The sequence below is a fragment of the Chrysemys picta genome, chromosome 4, assembly GCF_011386835.1.
Source record: "Chrysemys picta bellii isolate R12L10 chromosome 4, ASM1138683v2, whole genome shotgun sequence".
NCBI classification, from domain to species: Eukaryota; Metazoa; Chordata; order Testudines; family Emydidae; genus Chrysemys; species Chrysemys picta.
In genome coordinates this window covers 143910415-143930594 of record NC_088794.1, presented here as the reverse complement: position 1 = coordinate 143930594, position 20180 = coordinate 143910415, and the positions used below count along the sequence as shown (strand labels likewise).

Here is a 20180-nt window from a genome sequence, read left to right as displayed (position 1 = left end):
GCTTGAGTAGTGTATTAGTTCCCCTAGTGTATAAGTTAGAAATAGTTAGTTCCTTGCGGGATGGGGCATGCCCCCGACGCTGGGCTTTAAACCTTGCGACCGCTGCAAAAAACCTATACCAGTCAGTGATCCCCATCAAAGCCATCTTAAGTGTTTGCGGAGACCCACGTGAGTGACGAGTGTCTCGTTTGTAAGAGTTTCAAGCCCCGAACCAAAAAAGAGCGGGACATTCGACTAAGAGCGCTATTTATGGAGTTGGCCCTCACACCGGCCCCTGAGCCGGCTAGATCGGACTCCGCTCCAAGCACTTCAGCCTTGGTGCGGAGCGTGCTGCTGGCACTGGCCTCCGACTGGTACTGATCCCCATTCACGGTACTGGCTAAAAAGCAGAAAAGGGCCAGGAGAGGGTGTTCCCCTACGTCCCGTAAAGGGAAGGAGAGAGCCAGAGGAGAGCAAAGACTTTTCCCCCTCCGGACGGTGGCCAGGCTTCAGCACCTGTTGAGCCTTCATGACCCAGCCACCACCCCAGAAAGTGGCAGAGGCACTCAGCACCTGGCAGTGCCGTCCACACCAGAGGCCTTTCAGGCCACTAAGGACATATTGTCCCTTCCGGTGCCGGCCAGTGAGGTGCCCCATTCAAGTGGTAAACCCGCTCTGGGACCCCCTCTCCAGCAGTCCCCAGCGGTGCAGCACCGCTCCCCGATGCAGGGAGTGCCCTGCCAGCGCTCACCAGAACAGTGCCACCAGCTCACCTGTCAGAGTTCCCGCATCATTCCCTGGACTCTAGACAGTGTTCCCCGGGATCCGGCGTTGTTCGCTGGCTGTCTGGCGCAGACCTGTGGAGGCGGGCCACCAGTCCTCGGTGTCCCAGCACCAGTCCCCGGAGTGGTGGGATTGATCTCCAAGCTCGTGGCACTGCTCTGGAGAGTCCAGATACTGATCTCCAGAGTCCCATCGCTGGTTCACTGATACGGATCCCCACGGGCAAGGCGTCAATCCCCTGTGCCAGAATGTCGATCCTCCCGATCCACGGAACAGCACAGCTCTCAAAGCGCAAGGCGTCAATCGCTGGGGTACCATCGCTGATCCACCGAAGGACGACATGACGCCGGTCATCGGAAGCGCAGCACAGGGAACAGTCTTCCTGGTACATGGAGAACCATGGAGAGAGCCGACAGGATCAGGGTAGACAGGCGGCATCAGCACCATCCTGGTCCCCAAGACATGTCTCTCCCTCAGGCTCAGAGAGTGAGGAGGAAGATCTACTGGCAGGACAGGGCCACCCACCTGTGTCACTGACATTCCCATAAGGACCACCAGTGCCCACATGTCGCCAAGGTCAATGGCTGGCTCCCTGGCAGCTATGGAACCCCTGGGGGTTTCCCCAACCATCACAAGATCAGTCTCAGGGGTGTCTGAGAAGCAGTCTGCAACGGTCTCCTGACCACCCCCAGACTCAGAAGTAGAGTCAGACCAAGGTCCCCAGGGTCAGTCAGCCCCAGCTGGGCTCCCCTGGCGGAGGCCACAGCGGTGGCAGACCTGCCATTATCTGCCTCCTCATCCTCTTCACCTAATGAGGCGATAGCAGGACCTTACCACATGGTCCCCCAGGATGATATAAAAGCCCATCAGGAGCTTCTTAAGAGGGTGGCTTCGGACCTGGGGTTAGAGTCCGAGGAGTTGGCAGAACCCTCCAACAACTCAGCCCCCTCCAGGTGGCATTGCCAGTCCATGAGGGAGTGATAAAGCTGAGCAAAACCTTGTGGCAAACTCCTTGCTCCCCATTTCCAAGAGAGCGGAGAGAAAGTATATCGTCACTGCTAAAGGATTTGAGTACCTATATACACACCCTGCTCTTAGCTCACTGGTGGTATTGGCGGACAATGAGCGTGATAGTCAGGACCAACCGGGATTGACCTCTAAGAATAAGGAGGCGAAGAGGCTTGATCTCTTTGGCAGAAAAATTTATTTGATGGCCAGCCTCCAGTTAAGAGTGGCCAACCATCAGGCCCTACTTGTCCGCTACGACTGTAACATTTGGCAGTCCATGGCCAAGTTTACAGACTTGCTGCAGAGGAGTCCAGGAAGGAGTTCCTGGCTATTCTGGATGAGGGGAGAGCTGTGGCCAAGGCAGCCCTCCAAGCGGCCTCAGATGTGGCTGACTCCACGGCCCGGACCATGGCTTCAGCCATTTCCATGAGGCGTGCATCTTGGCTGCAGTTGTCAGGCCTGTCAGTGGAGGTTCAGCAATCCATCCAGGACCTCCCTTTTGATGGCCTGGCACTGTTCACGGAACAAACAGAGAGCAAGTTACATGACCTGAAAGACTCTAGGGCTACCTTGCGCTCGCTGGGCCTCTACACACCAGCTCCTGTGAAAAAGCGGTTCAAACCTCCGCACTCCCACAGGTTCGGGAACCAATCCCGGACAGAGCCCTTCCACAGAAAGGGTAGGCGCTACAAGTGCTGGCAAGACCAACAGCTGGCACCCTCAGCTCCCTCGAGCTCTGCCCGCAGCCAGCAGGGTAATAAGCAGTATTTTGAGGGTGCACGCAAGCCTGTGTCCTGGATCTAGCACCACTGCTTTTCTCCAACCGTCTGTCTCTCTTCCTCCCTGCCAGGGCTCCTATAACATTGGACCAGTGGATCCTCAGCGCAATAGCAGGGGGGTACACCCTCCAGTTTATTTCTACTCCTCCATCCGACCCCTCCCCCCCAACCCTCTTCAGGGACCCTTCTCACAAGCATCTGTTCCCTCATGTGGTGCAGGGCCTTCTGTGAGTGGGAGCTGTGGAGGAAGTCCCTCTGCACTTAAGGGGGGAAGGATTTTACTCATGTTATTTTTTTATCCCAAAGGCCAAGGAGGGGCTACAGCCCATTCTCGACCTGTGGAGCCTCAACAAGTATCTTAAGAAGTTGAAATTCTGCATCGTCTCCCTGGCCTCCATCATTCCTTCCCTGGATCCGGGAGACTGGTACGCTGCTCTCAACCTGAAAGATGCTTACTTTCACATATCGATCTTTCACAGACACAGAAGGTTCCTATGTTTCGTAGTTGGGACCACCCACTAGCAATTTGCAGTGCTCCCCTTTGGCCTAGTGACAGCACCAAAGGTGTTTACAAAGTGCATGTTGGTGGTGGCGGCCTACCTCAGACGTCGGGGTATCCAAATTTGTCCATATCTCAATGACTGGCTCATTAAGGCCTGTTTCAAGGTACAGGTTCAATGCAGCGTCGAGATGTTGCAAGCCACTTGTCAAGCTCTAGGCCTGTTGATAAATGAACAAAAATCAACATTGGTTCCGGTTCATATAATAGTTTATTGGAGCGGTCCTCGACTCTGCCAGAGGCCAGGTTCAGGGCAATGTCAGATCTGATTGCCAAAGTCACGGCCCACCTGATCACCACTGCCTGGGTGTGCCTCAAATTATTGGAGCACACGGATGCATGGACATATGTAGTTCGGCACGCGAGACTCGGACTACGTCCCCTCCAGATGTGGCTGGCATTGGTCTACTCCCCAGCCAGGTATCACCTGGACAAGCGCCTCACAATCATGCCATAGGTACTTACTTTCCTGCAATGGTGATCTGACCCGGTGCTAGTGTTGGATGGTGTGCCGTTTGTGAGCCCATGGTCTCCCTGATATCGGAAGCGTCTTGACCTCAGATGAGGAACGCATCTCAGTACACTGCAAACACTGGGGCTATGGTCACCCGTGGGACTTCTGCATCCAACATGCAATCCACGCTAGAACCCTCACACCTCCCCGGTGTCCGGAACATGCTAGTTGTGGTCCCTCCACTCGGATGTTGTCAGGATGCTCTTCCAGAAGTGGGGAAACACTCCCGGCACCGATGCATGTGGCGAGCACACACACCTACAATGGAATGGACATGAACAACACATCTTGAAGAACAACAGTTATGAAAGGTAGCCGTCTTTTTCCTTTTGTGTGTGAGGGAAGTTCAAGATGAACTGCACTGACTTTTATTTGATAAGTTCTTTATAAATCATTGGAAGCACTTTTCTGAGACTAACAGAAAGGGGTGAGGCCAAGCCAGATGGCTTACTAGACAAAGAGTTCAATTCCCTCTACATCCACTACAGAGCAACCAATGTTGATTTTTGTTCATTTAAAGGACTAGTAGAGATGTTAGTCACAGAAATGAAATATTTGTATATCAAATTCTCCATTTTCATTTCTAGATGCAATAGTATTATTTGCTTCTGGGGCTACTTTCTAATTGTCCTTCTCTACTGATCTTTTACCCTATATTATTTCTGATTTTGAAGAATGTTTCTTTTTCTTTCTTTGTTGTTCCTTTCAGCATTCTTTGTCACTAGTAGGAACATCAACTCTTTGGGAAAAACCACTGAACCTTGAACTCAGACTTGTTTCAATGAAGGAAGAACTCATTTTTAAATATTTTGCCTTAGAAATTGTTAGCTTGTAAGCTATTGCCTCCCTTTCTGTTACTGACTTGGGATCTGAAACTTTTATCTGTTTACAAATATTTATAGTTCGCATTTAAACTACAGTTTACACCAAGAAATATGAAAGAAAAATGAAAGGAAAACAAAGAGTAGATTACACCAAGTGAGACTGAAGCTTCCAGGTTTAGGTCAAAACCACTTGTAACTCATGCTTACACAGCGTACTTTGTAGCCCATCCAATCTGCTTATGGAGGTTTATTAGTTGCTACAGCCTTTGCACTAAGGAGTCTGGGTTCTTTGCTCAACCACTAGAGGCTCATACTTTTAGATCCAGAGGTCACAGGTTCAAATCCCTGCAGATGACTATTTGTGCAAAACAACTGACTGTTTTAACCATAAATTCCTCCCTTTCAATTGTAACTCAGGCCAGGCTCACTAGAAGCTTGGCCCAAGTTTGCTGAGGGACTTCTGGGTTTATAATGAAAGCAGCCAAGTTTTGCACAAGTTTTTCAGTCATGAAAATAGAAGTGTGAGCATTTGCAGAGCAACTTGCCCTAGTTGTGGTGTTTTTATTGTTTGTATTCCAGGAGGAGCTAGAAGTCCCTGTCAAGATTAGAGCCCCTCTCAAATGTGCGCGCGCACACACACACGCTGGAAAGACAGTCCCTGCCCCAAATAGCATAGGTTTATGGAAGTCCTGGCCTCACCTCCAGCAGTGTGAAATAATCAGGAGGGAAGAACAGTAGGAATCGGGAAGAGATAATTTGATCCCATTAAATTCTTCATTGTATCACAGATGTCTGATAAATGTATATATTTTTAATGTAAATTCCAAAGCTCTGTGGATGAGGGGAAAGCAGTGGACGTGATATACCTTGACTTTAGCAAAGCTTTTGATATGGTGTATTCGTTCAGTATTCTTGCCAGTAAGTTAAAGAAGTATGGGTTGGATGAATGGACTATAAAGTGGATAGAAAGCTGGCTAGATCATTGGGCTCAGTGGGTAGTGAGCAATGGCTTGATGTCTAGTTGGCAGTCGGTATCAAGCGGAGTGCCCCAGGGGTCGGTTGTGGGGCCGGTTTTGTTCAGCATCTTCATTAATGATCTGGATGATGGGATAGATTGCACCCTCAGCAAGTTCGTGGATCACACTAAGCTGGACGGAGAGGTAGATACACTGGAGGGTAGGGATAGGATCCTGAGTGACCTAGACAAATTGGAGAATTGGGTCAAAAGAAATCTGACAAGAGTCCTGCACTTAGGATTGAAGAATCCCATGCACCGCTACAGACGGGACCGACTGGCTAAGCGGCAGTTCTGCAGAAAAGGAGCTGGGGATTACCTTGGACGAGAAGCTGGATATGAGTCAACAGTGTGCCTTTTTGCCAAGAAGGCTAATGGCATACTGGGCTGCATTAGCAGGAGCATTGCCGGCAGATCGAGGGAAGTGATTATTTCCCTCTTTTCAGCACTGGTGAGGCCACATTTGGAGTATTGCATCCAGTTCTGGGCCCTGGACTACAGAAAGGATGTGGACAAATTGGAGAGAGTCCAGAGGAGGGCAACGAAAATTATTAGAGGGCTGGGACATATGACTTATGAGGAGCGGCTGAGGGAAATGGGCTTATTTAGTCTGCAGAAGAGAAGAGTGAGGGCGGGATTTGATAGCAGCCTTCAACTACCTGAAGGGGGGTTCAAAAGAGGATGGAGCTCAGCTGTTCTCAGTGGATGGCAGATGACAGAACAAGGAGTAATGGTCTCAAGTTGCAGTGGGGGAGGTCTAGATTGGATATTAGGAAAAACTATTTCACTAGAAGGATGGTGAAGCACTGGAATGGGTTACCTAGGGAGGTGGTGGAATCTCCATCCTTTGAAGTTTTTAAGGCCCGCTTGACAAAGCCCTGGCTGGGATGATTTAGATGGGGTTGGTCCTGCTTTGAGCAGGGGTTGGACTAGGTGACCTCCTGAGGTCTCTTCCAACCCTAATCTTCTATGATTCTATAATCTAGGTTCCACTCCTGTCATCACTGAGGGGGAATTCCTGTCTAAATCAGTAAGAGTTCATCCTGAATAAAGACTGCAAGATTAGGCCCCATAGCGTGCTTTCCTTTTTTACATGTGATGTTTATTAAAAATTATTCTTCTCAAACAATGGAGAGTAACTTCATTTGGTATGATGGAATTATTTGAGAAACTGTTGATAACCACTCTGTTTGTGCATTTCATTGTCATTACTGGATGTAGGGATTAGAATATCGTATTCTATATCCTATACTATATACGTGTAGCATCTTGAGACCATATGATTCATCCTTCTCTTCTACATTGTGGTTCCAACTCTATAAGTGATAACATTCCAGGAGCATTGAATTATGTAGTCAGTATATGGAAGTACAGATAGACATACAGCTAAATTGAAAATATTGCTACTTATAATTAGCAACATAAGTGACTAACCACTGTAGGATATGTTCTCTTTTCAATTTTGCATGCAAACTGCTTGGATCAAGATGAGACTGTTTCTCATCTTATAGTTTAGTCCAGCAAATCTGGGATAAGTTTGATTTTATGGAATTAGAATCCTTCTTGTGTTTCCATACTTGGTAACTCTTCACTTCTACCAGATATTGGGGTTGGGGACTGGTCCTGCTTTGAGCAGGGGGCTGGACTAGATGACCTCCTGAGGTCCCTTCCAACCTTGATAGTCTATGATTCTATATTAAAATGAGTGCTTTTACAACACAGATTCCCAGGGAGACATGGATCGGACACATATTGAGCCCAATATGTACCTCACATTGTTACTTAAAGGTAAGAGCCACAAGTGAAGTGTTTTGCTATCTATAGCTATTAAGTCACATTCTTTGAGTTCATTTGGCTTTCTTTTTCTTAAGTCACTATCCTAAAAGAACCTAACAACATACATGCTCTCTATTCTTGTTAAAGGTCTTTGCAAATATAACCCAGATGTAAAGCTTCGTTGTGCACAAAACAAATAAACAAACAAAAGGCAAAGAGGAGGTGAGGGGAAACCAAAAGCAAAAGGTTTTAAAAAGTTACTTCCCTTTAGGAGGTTTATAACATGTTGAATTAAAGAACCGCAGGTGTTGTATTCAGAGCACTGGGAATAGCACTTGATAATGCCACATGAGGGATGTTATTTGTTGAGACAAGACAGTGTTTAAACTTTGAAGTCAGTATTAAACAAAGTGAAGCAGCTGGAATCTGGCATACGAAGAAACAAGTCATTCATATGAACTATTGCTATTAAGGGAACAAGAGGTACTGTATTGGAGTTGTTTTTATAGATGCCTGAAAGTTTACTCTAGGACTTGGCTGTTTTACTTTTGCATTAAATTATACATTTGTAAAGCAAGCATCCAAGCTTCGGTGGATGAGTGGTTGGATGGAAGGTTTTGCAACAAATATGAAGGGAGTGATAGAAATAATTTTTATATCTGTATGGTAATAATTTGTACCCCAGTCCTTCAAACTGTTCCATGAGTCGACCCCTATATATTGCAGGTTGCCACAGGGGTCCACTTTTAGAGATCCACTTGCAGGATTGAGGCCCTGGTTGGGTTTCTCATTTAAGAGAATTCTTGATTTAAAATAGCAGTCTTACTAACTGCACGGGACTAAAAGGATAAAGCATATGTTTTTATTTGGCTTAAAAAAATCAGATTTGTTTAGTTTTTTCTTTTGCCAAATAGAAAAAAATGATTTAAACACTTTTTTTCTTTGTTCTTAATGTTGACATATGGTGTTAGTAACCAAACCTCTCTTCGGTCTGTTTGATTCCTACTCGAATTGGCACAAGTTCCTGATGCACAGTATGCTGTATACGAAGTATGTATGTGCAAATACATTTCACACAGAAATTTTTTTATGACCGGCCATGGATTGAAATAAATAATTTTCATGTCCCGTTCAGTTAGAATCTTGAAATTTAGTACTGAACATTAATTTGTTATAGACTTCTGAGTACAAGGAAAAAACTCCCAAATCTGAAAACTGACCTTTCCATCACAGGGTCTCCAAAATGTTGTCAGTCATTATTATTGAATTTCAGCCAATCAAAGGCTCTTACATGGATGTTAACAGTATCAATTTTCAAAAATTATGTTAATGTATTCTATGAGATGGTGGTGATAACTGGAGAAATGAAGGACACCGGTTCTTCTTATTGGGTTTTAACATGGAAAATGTCTATAAATATGTTTAAGTAGGTGTTTATAAAACTAAATAGAGACTTCCAGATCTTCTAAACAGGCAAAAGCTGCTGAACTTGTGATAAGAATAATGCTTAGTTACCTGATTTACTGTGTTTTTATGGAATAGTGAAATTCTCCATTCAATTTTTATATACTGTACTATACTGTACACCACTACGAGTTGCATATTTATGAATGAAGGATGTTTAAGATGAAAGCCTCTATTTATTGATCATAAGCTGTTATCGTCTGATAAAATAATAAAACAAAATGCCACATCATTAAAATAGGAGCTTGCCAAAGGTTTTATGCAGGCACAAATACTGATAACTAGATCCAGCCAAAAGGCAGATACAGCTGTTAGCGAGTGTGTATGTTTGTATGTATTTGCAGATATATAAGCACACAAGCATATGTGCTCTGTGTGTGTGTATTTACATATAGGTGTAGTGTGTGTGTGCGCATGCATATGAGTTGCTTATATAATGTATGCACCAGGCACATTAGAGGTCAGATTTAGAAAGAGTTGACAATAATAAAACACAGATGAGGGTAACTTAATAGTTGTGCCAGTAGGCCAACATAGACTTAGAATACCAACAGCTTTGGAAACTTGCAGTCATGAAGCAAGATCTCAAACTTTCCTGAAATAGGATATCCATAAACCTTCATATTTAAAATGTTGAAAGTATAGATAACACATTTTCTGCACATGTCTAATGTATACGGTAGAAAACATTTTAAAATTATGTCTCGAAAATAAATCCTTGTTCTTTACACATGGCACATTTTAAATGGATCTTTAAAAAAATAAATAGAAGATAGTGAAATAGCTGAGAATATTTCTGTGGACCAATTAGAATGTATTATTCTATTGGTTTCTGTATGTACGTTTCGCGTTTTATATCAAACATAAAATTGGCTCTAGTATGTCTGCAAAACATATTACAGCATATGTTAGGAAGAACTTAGACTGGTATGGTCTTTCAGCACCCCAGCTTCAAACACTTGGCAGGTTAGATGAAGTTATTGCAAACCCCTGGCATCAGGGAATATTCTTTTTTAACAAACCTGAAAACAGCTGTTGAAACAATGACATCATGGAATAGTGGCATGACTGTGGAAATTATTAACAAAGTCAAGCTTTGAAAGCATCAAACTACATATAATATAGGTAGAGTATACAAAGGTTTGCTTTAGTGTTTATGGATGATTTACAAAGTTTCCTTAGGCATCACACTTTCACATTTTAAGTCCATACTAGCTTAGTATCTGACCAGCTGAACAGTTGCACTTTTTTTACTTCCCATTTTTCATAACCAGTTTCTTTTTTTTAAGCAGCCCCTAGTTGCATCAAGTGAGCCCTTTCTGAAAAATAACTTCATATATAATATATATGATGTGTGCAACTTTTTAGCATTTCCAAAAGTGTCCTTTTAAACAGTCTTCAGAAGATGTACAACTTCTTGCATGTACTCATTGTGGGTTAGGTTTGCTCAGGGCTTATGCCAATATAAACCTTGGCAGATGTACTTTGCAGAGGAAAGACAGCAGGGGAATGAGGCTGTTTGTGCAGAGTCTCAGGGTGGGTGTGGGTGTAAAGGGGCATCTGTGCCTGAAGAGTGAATTGGATTGGAAAGGGGGTGTCACCATAGCAGCCAGGTAACTCGCTGACTTAATGGCAACTCTGAAAAAGGGATAGTGGTGTCTCCGCCTTACTTCTACAGGGGCCGGCCAGCCTTCCTGAGGTGCAAAAAGTTTAGCTGGCAAAGGTTGCTCCCTGTATTGGATTTACTGAGTTTGGCCATAAATGTGTTTGACCTCCTTGGAAGTTGGCAGTCACTGTAGCCCGAAAAGCACTAGATGAAATTTTATATTCGCAGTGGTTTTTATTCCATCTCTGATCAGTTTAATTAGCAATTTAAGTATGTTTTGGCACATTCAAGTGAAAGCAGGGTGTTGCTGCGTTGTCATAATAGATAAGCCAGAGAAACCTGACAAATATTTTATGTGTGGAATTGAGAGAAAGGAGTTCTAATTGCCAAGGCTGTCGGAGAACAAGGGAAGATCACTAATGTACTGTGTCATGTTAGTAGAAAAACAAACTCCACCAGGGATTTCACTGTCACACTCACCAAAACAAGTACTTTCAGCTTGCCTCTAGGATGTTTGGTTTTTGTTACTAAACACTTTATTTTACAAAGTGACATTGAGTTCACAAAATGCTATGTAAGTAATGAAGCTTATGGTAGCTTGACAGTATTGATTGGCTGCAGGAGGGTGGTTCCTCCCTGCCCTAGATTTTAACTTTTGACTAATGACCTGAGGTACTGATGGGAGGCCTTTGTCCACACATTTAAATCTGTGCTGCAGTTGCTGTAAAGCAGATAGATGTAAATTGAATTTATTCAGTAACTGGTTTCTTCATATATTCTAAAGACTAAATATGTGTTAAAAGAATTTACTTTAGAGGCTCATTCCATAGTATGTTGATCAGATTAATTTGCCACTTGTTTCATTGTTTCCACAATGGTGAGGAGATGATCTTGAACTTCCCATATCCCTTATTTTTAATTTTAAACTAATAGAAAAATAGAGTTCAGAAATAGCTTTTAAAAATCACTACTGTGGGGATTCTCTCTCTCTTCTCCCCCCCGCCCCCCCCCCCCCCCCGAAGTCCTGTTTATTTGGGAGAGATGTAGTATGGACAACAGTTAAATCTGTAATATTGTCTGTTTTTCTCACTGATACTGAAAGAGATTAATTTGAGGTCCTGAATTGTGTGCCATTAATTGCTGCCATCTCCCATCCTGCGGAAGATCCCAAACAGTTAGTGGTATGGTGCCAAAGAACAGTGAAAGCTAGAAGATATCTAAGGGCAGAGAGACCATCTTCCAGTCATTCAGTATTTATTTATTTAGCCTCCTCTCCTGGAAGCATGGAGCCTAGTTAACGTTTTGAATCCAGAGCCTCCTTTCCCTCTAGCACCTATTTAAATGAGGTTAGACAAGAAGGGTGAATCTGAGAAGAGGGACCAAAACAGGAAGAACCCAGCTAAGAAAGCTTAGACTTAGCATCACATGGTGACTGTGCACCAATTGTGTGTGCTCCAAGGGATCCTTCCCCAACTCCGCACACCCCCACTGGCAGGAGGAATGTCTGAGAGAATACTTCACGGGGCCCATCACCAATTGTCAGCATCCTTCCCTTTGGAGGGATAATGGCTCTCACTCCCCTTAATCTCTCTCTACCTAGAGTGGGTGGTTTAATTCTGATGCTGTTTTGGAGTCCAGTTCTGCTTCCACTGCATGTTAGCGCTCTCATTGTAGACTGGTTCGTGGCTCCACCTTCTGCTGCCCCGTCCTGTTTTCTGCCCACAGCTCAGTGTAAGTAGCACCCTTACCTTTTGCCTACACTTCCTTCCCTCCCATCCTCTGGTGTCTGGGTGCAGGTATTTTCTCCCTCTCCAGCTTTTCAGCCCTGCAGCAGGCTTTCTCTGCTGCTCAGCACAAAGTACAGCTATACACTCTTAAGGGCTTGCTTCCCATAGTGGTCTCCCACTGCTGTACAGTGCCAGCTTGACTGCTGCTTGGGATTTCACTCTGCCGGGGTATTTACACCTCCTGGGGTCAGAGGGTTGAGATCACAACAGAGGAAAACTCAAGCTGTTTTTTCACACTTGAATCCCACCCTACCAGGTAGACATAGATAGTGGAGGCACACTCAGCTGGTAGAGTTCCCCAGGCCTTCTTTTACCTAAGCCACCTCCTGTCAGACTGCTTGTTACATTTACTCTTTGGCTGGAACCTTCCATGGGATGGAAGAAAAGAGGGATGAATGACAAGAGGCTAACGTAGGGCTTGTTCATCCACTCAGGGAAGGGGATGCTGGAAGGATGGTTTCCCTACAAGAGCAGAGTTAAGGCAGTGTTTGGTCTGTAATGTAGGGTATTTGAGATAGTGATAGAGTGTATCTACTGTTAGTTATTTTAACTTTTCGTTTCCTTGCTTTTTTAAATTTTTGTCAGATATGCTGGGTGTCGCAACTTTAACTGTTTCATAAGTCTTTTGGCATGTGACTATATAAGAAGATACAGATTTTTATATTTTACTTACGCGCACACGCGCACGCACATGCGCACACACGCACACGCACACACACACTATCTATATGTGTGTGAATGCCTTATAAAGAAATGTAGTGGCTGAATTAAGACCACACTGGGAAATATGAGACAAAGATGTAGCTGCCTGTGTAACACCATCCAGCCTATGTTTTGCCATATGTCTGTCCTTGACATAAGAGTATGTATCCTTATTTCCATAAGATGATGCAATAAGGTGATAGCTTTAGTATGTTTGAAATTGTTATATTTGGACTGTAAAAAACCGTAATTACCGTTATTTTGCCTTTTATTTTAGGAGAGGAAACTGTACCACATTTAAGTTCACTGACTTCTCCGGCGAAGATGTCAGTGATGCTGCCTTCCATGAATATAGATGACCAGACGCGAAGTATCAGTACGGTACATGGTGATTCAGACTCTTCAGGAACAGATACATTTTAAAACATGGGTTTTTTATTAACAGTCACATATCTGAAAATTTTCTAGGGAAGTATTTTGTCTAGCTAGTGTTATAATCCATATATTTTTGGCATGAAATCTCTCAGTACTGTTTATTTTCTACTTACTGCTTTTTGTAATTTTGTATTCATCGGAATGTAAATCTAGAAAATTATTTTGTTGTGAATATTTAAAGTATTTTAAACAAAAATAAAAGAATGTAATTTTTCAGCATTACTGGGATTAAATGGCCCTCACTCTGATTTATTTGAAAATGTTGAGTATTTGAGTATGAAGGGGATCTGTATTCTAGACCTTTTTAATTCCCTGGCAAAATTCCCATTGATTTCAATGGGTAAAGGATTGGGGCCTATCGTATGTCTCAAAGGCCTTTGAAATTATTTTGATCTCTATGAAGAATTATACAAATTAATGGGATTTCTTGACAGATCTTTTGCAAGAAACAGGCTAAGCCACAACACAGCAAAAAAGGAAACACAGCTTTGGAGAGGAAGAACACATAAATGACTCTGCCATAAGTTGAATATGCTGGTTAGCTGGTCATCGTCACAGAATGGATTTTCAGTTATTGAAAAGGGGAGTTTGGAAGTAAAATCTATTTGAAAACCAAGTATTGAAAGAAGATTATGTTCTTAAATACGTTGAGCAGTTTTGATTCACTCCTAAAACTCTCCTAACAAACAATAAGGCAACACAGACACAATTGCTTCTTTGTGGTTTTACTATATGTATTTCTTCTTGCAAGAATTATTTTTTTTTTTCAATATTTTGGCATGTAAGTTTCTTTAGAGTTGTTTTTCATTCTTGAACTGTGACTGTATGAGAGATGATATGGAAATCTTTAAAAGATTAAAGAATACAAATAAAACAAATGCAAATTATATGACAAGAAACATCTTAACTAGTCACGGTCCTCAAAAAAATCCAGTGTTCTCCCTTTAAAAATAACAGCTACCATTAATAGTCGTATATGCAAACATATCACCATCTTCTGGAGAGATTATTCAGTTTGTTTATTGAGCAACAACAGTGTGGTCAGTACTGTACAAAATATAGAGGAAGTTGTGATCCTTGCCCAAGGGGGCTTCTAATCTAAATAAAATAATTTGGATGCATAGTACTTCAAGTACAGACATCAGCACATGGATTTCAGTGCAAACTCTTTATGCCTTTGCTCCATTCTTTATCTGTGCCTGCAATGTGATATCCCTGGAAAGTCTGGGATATCACAGCTCTTTCAAGGCACCAGGGGGATCAGGGAGCCTCTCAAGTGGCGAGGAAACAATCCCTTCCTTTTTTTGGTGGTTTGTATATACCTCACTGTGACTTTGAGGCATATAACATCACTTTATCAGCCGCAGCTTCACTCCATCCTTCAATCACCGGCAGATATGCTGCTGCCATGAACAATTCCTGTATGCAGTGTAGCTGTAGCCATGTCAGTCCAGGGTTTTAGAGAGATAAGGTGGGTGAGGTAATATCTTTTATTGGACCCACTTCTATTGTTGAGAGAGACAAACTTTCGAGCTACACAGAGCTCTCCTTCAAGTTTGGGAAAGGTTCTCCCAGCGTCACAGCAACATGCAAGGTGGAACGGTTTCTGTCAATCACATTTTAGGTCGAGCTATGGTATGTAGCTACTTGTTCTGTTTTGATACTGTTGACCATGAGGTTCTGTTGACATGGCTTCAATCCCTTGCAAGGATAAATAGAGAATAGAAGAAATTACTGAGCCACCAAGCTCAGAGGTATCCCAGAAGGTTCTGCTCCAGGGGCTCACTCACTGGGGTACTACAGACAGTAGCAGGTTTACAATGGCGCTGGGCCCACACTCAGGCAATGTCTACACTACCGCGGTAAGTTGACCTAGGCTACGGAACTCCAGCTATGTGAATAATGAGCTGGAGTTGACATACCTTAAGTCGAGTTACTGCGGGGTCTACACCGCGGGGGGTCGACAGGAGAAAATCTCCCGTCAACTTACCTTACTCTTCCCATTGTGGTAGAGTACAGGGGTCGACTGGAGAGCGAACTGCAGTTGATTTGGCGGGTCTTTACTAGACCCACTAAATTGACGGCCGGTGGATCGCAGAGCATTGATCCCAGCTGTAGTGTAGACCTGCCCTCAGAAGGGACCCCAGTGCCTGGACTGTGGCCCTGCCTCCCCTCCCCATGCTCCACCTTGAGGCCCTGCCCTCACTTGGCCTCTTCCCCACCGAGGTCCCACTGCTGCTCGTTCCTCTCTGCTTCTTCCCTCCGCATGCCAGCAGCAGGCAGGGCTCGAGGGGAAGAGGCCAGGCGGGGCATCAGGGTGGAGCACAGATGGGGCTTCGGGGTGAAGAGGCTAAGGGATAGCACGGCCTTGGGGCGGAGCAGGGGGTGGGGCCATAGTCCGGGCACCGGGGCCCACAAAAGATTAATTCAGCCCTGACTACAGAGTGCTGTTTTTTATTTTTTCTGTCATACCTGTAGGTGGGGATGCTAACGAAAGCAATGAAGTGCTTTGGGCATTTTTCTGGGTCTTGCAAACTAAAGATTGATAAAAATAAACCACAAGGTAGCATTTCATTACGAGCTTGACTACTGGGATTTGGTTCTCAGTGTTTTGAGGAGCACGTAGGCCAGCAGTGCTGCTTGGAGAGGGAGTGGTGATGGTTGGGAGGGGTTCGTGGCCGAGGGATGTGCAGATTTGGTGCATCCCTACTGCAGCCTCTATGGATCCTACGGTGTCCCAAATAGAATTCCTGAAGTAGGGTGGGATGCAGTGGTGCAACACCTCTCAAGGGTGAATCTTCCTTTCATTCATGGTGCAGCAAACCTAAGGAGATGTGATCTGCACTTCTCTGTGCCAATGGGGGAGAAGCTGGTATACTCCATGTAGATCATTTTATGAATGAACATTTAGGAAAGTGTGTATAAGAATTTGGGAACTAGCTAGTAGCTACATTTGGTGTGTTTTTTTTTTTTTATTTATTCTGACCATCTTTGAAAAGGAAAAATTACTAACCTACTTTCTTGAATTTAGTGTCATGCTTGAGATGCCTGTAACTTTCTCTCTTCAAGTTTAAAATGGAAAGCACATGTTCTATGAGCACAGCCAAGATGTGATAAGGAATTCATCTTTGTGTATCAAAGTTCCATTTTCTTTCTACAGCTCTTATGACTGTAAATGCATGTTTCTCTTAGTCATTTGCAAAACTGAAATAGCATGATTTGCAAGACTGCTGTATGGATTTCTTCCAAGCAAGTCCTTGGAGTATGTCGTCAAAATCTAACATCATCAAATAGCATTTCATCCAGTGGAAGTATAAAAATGCCAGTTCAGTGTAGCTGTATTTTGCAGTTAATTCTCAAAATGCTTGGTTCATTTCTTGGTTTAAGTTAACTTGTGGTGGAACTTGTTTGATTTTTTGTAACTATACTTCCTGTTTTGAAGAGACATGTCCATGTACTCGGGTTGCAGCCTCCTAAAGTGGAAAGTTGAAGTGTCTAAAGTATCTGTTTTAGCAAGTCATCCTGTTCTGACTTTTATAAGTACAATGAGACAACTTACATTCAGAATCTGGTAATTGTAATCCAATTTTCTAGGGGGGAAAAAAGTCATACTCCAGAAACTGAGCCAAATAAATAAAATAGGAAACTGAGGCTGTCTCCACAAAAAGATGCACCAGGAGCATGCAAGCTTTCTGACCCCAAGATGGGAACCACAGCTCCACTCTTGTATTTTGCTCCGTTTGGACAGAACCCTGCAGCCTCATTAAGTGCCACTGAAGTCAGTGGCATGTAGCCAGTCTCAGGATTGGGGCATAAAATGACTGTTACCGATCTGAGACAAATGCAAAGAACTGTATTTCATCATCCTGTTCCCAGTCCCCTAATTATCCAGTTCCCTTATGCTCTGTTTTTCAGTATATAAAACATTGAGAATGTCACATCTACTCCTTCCCTGCTCCTGTTTCGGATTGGAGAAATTTGGCTATTTTGCAGCTCACGTTGCTCATCTTTATAGCTAACTGGGGAAAAGTGGTTGAAATGAGTTAATAACAATATACAGCAGCTTTCTAGAGGTTTGAAACCCTTTACAAATTAAGACACAAACATTAGACAGGTATAATTTAGGCCCCAATCCTGCAAAGACTTATGCACATGCTTAATCTTAACCTCTAGAGTTCTATGAGACCACTCCATAGGTTTAAGATTAAATATGCATGTAAAACTTTGTAGGATCAGAGCCTTACTCTGTTGCTGAAATACAGACACTCCGGGGTGAAGCTGCACAGCGTCCAACCCTTGAAGACAGAAGGTGAAGAGTGTTGCAGCCAACTGAATTTGCAGGACATGAGATCTCAAATCCCACCTCTCAGGTCATCCTTTTATGTAAGTCTAATAACGTTTTCTCCTGTCTGTAAATAAAAACCAGCCCTGCTTAGGTGCAGTTCCACGTAATGCTGTGTGATATTAGTGGTGGGCGCATCTATTTGCAGTATGTGCTCTGGTTCAACGTGTCTTCCACCTAATTCCTAATTTAATTTAATTTAAATTCTGTCCTTATGCATTTTGTCGCATTGTTAATTTGTTATACTTTCAAACTAGCATCTTTCCATTTAAACCTTTGATGTGTTTTTGTCCTTTTGATCTCCTGAATACCTCTACAAATGTAACTAACTTCTTTTCTAGACCAATGGCATAGCTTGCTTTTTGCTGCTAATCTTTTACTATTGCGCATTTGAACATTGTCCATCTAGAACAATATTGGTCATCCAAAGTAGACTGCATCATTTATACAATGATGAAGGAAAATCTAAACTAATGGGAATTGAGCCTATTATCTGGTGCAGGGGAAGCTTTTTATTTATTTATTTTTGGATGGGGGAAATCCCAAAAAGGTGTGTTGCATGTGAAAGAGGGCAGGTTCTTTAGGGCTTCTGTGCCAGGAAAGCGCTGGCCCCATGGTAAATTTTTCCTTGAACTCTCATTAGTGATGAAAGTAAGGGAATTGCAATAGAAGCTATTCTCTAAATCCCCTTGAAAAAGTGTTTAAAAATGTGATCCTGCCTCTGCCCAATAGGCTAATAATGGACTAATGATGCCATAGGGTCCAATCCTGCAATGAGAACATTGTAGACACACATTTTGTGCCCACGTGGAACCCCTGTACATTCTGGTTTATACAAGTTCCTAGACTGTGCTCGTCAACATAGTATCCGAGTCCCTTCCTGTAGTGCGTTAAGCAACATGACTACACATCTGTCATGTGGTGGTTGTGCTCTCATCCTCTCCCGGGGGAGTGCGTGCATTGCAATGGTCTGTTTTGGGATGTTTATATATATATGTGTGTGTATGTATGCATGTATTTGTTAGAGAAGGCAAAGAAATGCACAATGCACTTGGAGAGGAATGTGGTGGGGTTTGTGATGGTCCTTAGTTCCTGTGAGAGTTCACTCCACAGTCTTGGGCCGGTCCCCAAGAAAGCTCTGACTCTTGCACAGGTGAGCTTTACCCTTAGTGTAGACAATTCCATTGTGCCAGGGGAGCAAAGTTGTCAACCACTGTCTACATCCCAGAGCTTTAGTTGATCTTTTAGATGCCTTAAGTCCAGGTCACTGAGCACCTTGAAGAGAAGGACCAAGACCTAGAACTTGATTCGACTGAGTGGGGTTCTGCCTGTGCAGTTTTCATTGCAAGATCAGGGCCCTTGTTGGCAAAAAATTTTTTTAAAAATGGTGCGATGCAAAAGTCAGAACCATCTGAAGAGTCAAGAGGGCGTATTTTCTTCAGACTCAGGCAAAAGCACTGGAGCTGCTACAGCGCTCACTGAAACCTCCCTCTTGCAGAGGTAAGAAATAATTTGTGCTGCTTTCCGTGTCAATGTTGGGATTTGTTTCCATGATCTTCTGTGTGTCTCTCTCAGCATGCTGACTTCTTTCTGTAATCTGACCATTTCCACCCAAGTTAGTACCTAGAATTTTTTTTTTTTTTTTTTTACTTATTTGCAGCCTCTTATCACCTGGCTGGCTGGCTGACTCTTCGAATGCTGTGTGAAAAGGTAGTCAGCCTGATTAATGACATGAAGCCTATTTTTGATGAGTTAGCATTTGGGAACTACTTCTTGCAGTGATGGGAAGTCTGAAGCAATGGGGGAATGCTCTGCTCTGGATGCCTGGAATCCTATCATGTTTTTCGTTCTTTTGACAGTTTTGAAAATTGTCTTCACTGTTCCTGTGAGACCTGCTCTTGGGGAAGGTCATTCAGTGCCCTACATCTGTCAAATCAACTTATGCAGCCGAGTTGCTTCTCTTCCCCTGGAAGGTTGTGCTTTGTGTCCTTATTCAGAACCTGTAGCAAAATAACCAGCACCAGTTAGCTGCTCAAATGCATAATATTTTAAATGAAACCCAGCCACTGTTTAAACAGTGGTTAAATTGGTTAATACTTATTGTTTAATGTAGCTTTTTCATGGAAGATGTGAGATGAATGCCGTATTTGTATTACTTGTATTATGATAGCACTCAGGAATCCCCATCATTAATCAGGGTCCCATTGTGCTAGATGCAGCACAAACACATAACAAAGAGATGATCCTGGACCCAATGAGGTAACAGTCTCAGTAAACAAGATTAAGTTTTGAGATTCCTGCTTCTCAGTCCTGTGCTCTGACCTCTAGGCCTGGCCTCTCATCATGAAATCCTTCTTTGTCTTTAACAGTTGATTTCTTTCATGTTATTTTTTGGGGGTTTGGGGGGGGCAGGGTCTAGGATAATAATCAAAGATGCCATCTCAACAAGAAAACTCTTCCCTTTTGAGGTAGTTGCACTATTCCGGCTCCCAGATTAGATTGTAAGCTTTTCAATGCTGTCTTGTACTGGGTCTCTGTACAGCACCCAGTGTAATGGGGTTCTGGTCCTGCAAGGCTGCTTTCCTGCTTTTACTAGATAGAAAAATG

General features: G+C 43.4%; 1 protein-coding gene across 12 annotated transcripts in view; it reads left to right on the top strand.

The window, feature by feature from the left end:
• Positions 1-13450, top strand: part of KIAA0586 (KIAA0586 ortholog) — a 112834-nt gene extending 99384 nt beyond the window's left edge. For 8 of the 12 annotated variants that reach the window (XM_065593823.1, XM_008170952.3, XM_005295538.4 and 5 more), the window contains 2 exons: positions 7184-7249; positions 13074-13450. In XM_065593823.1, coding sequence (XP_065449895.1) covers positions 7184-7249; positions 13074-13219 — 212 coding nt within the window. In that variant the 3' untranslated portion in view covers positions 13220-13450. The remainder of the gene's footprint in view (positions 1-7183; positions 7250-13073) is intronic. The other 4 variants (XR_010600822.1, XM_065593825.1, XM_008170954.3 and 1 more) reach the window with 1 other exon arrangement.
• Positions 13451-20180: the final 6730 nt, after the last annotated feature.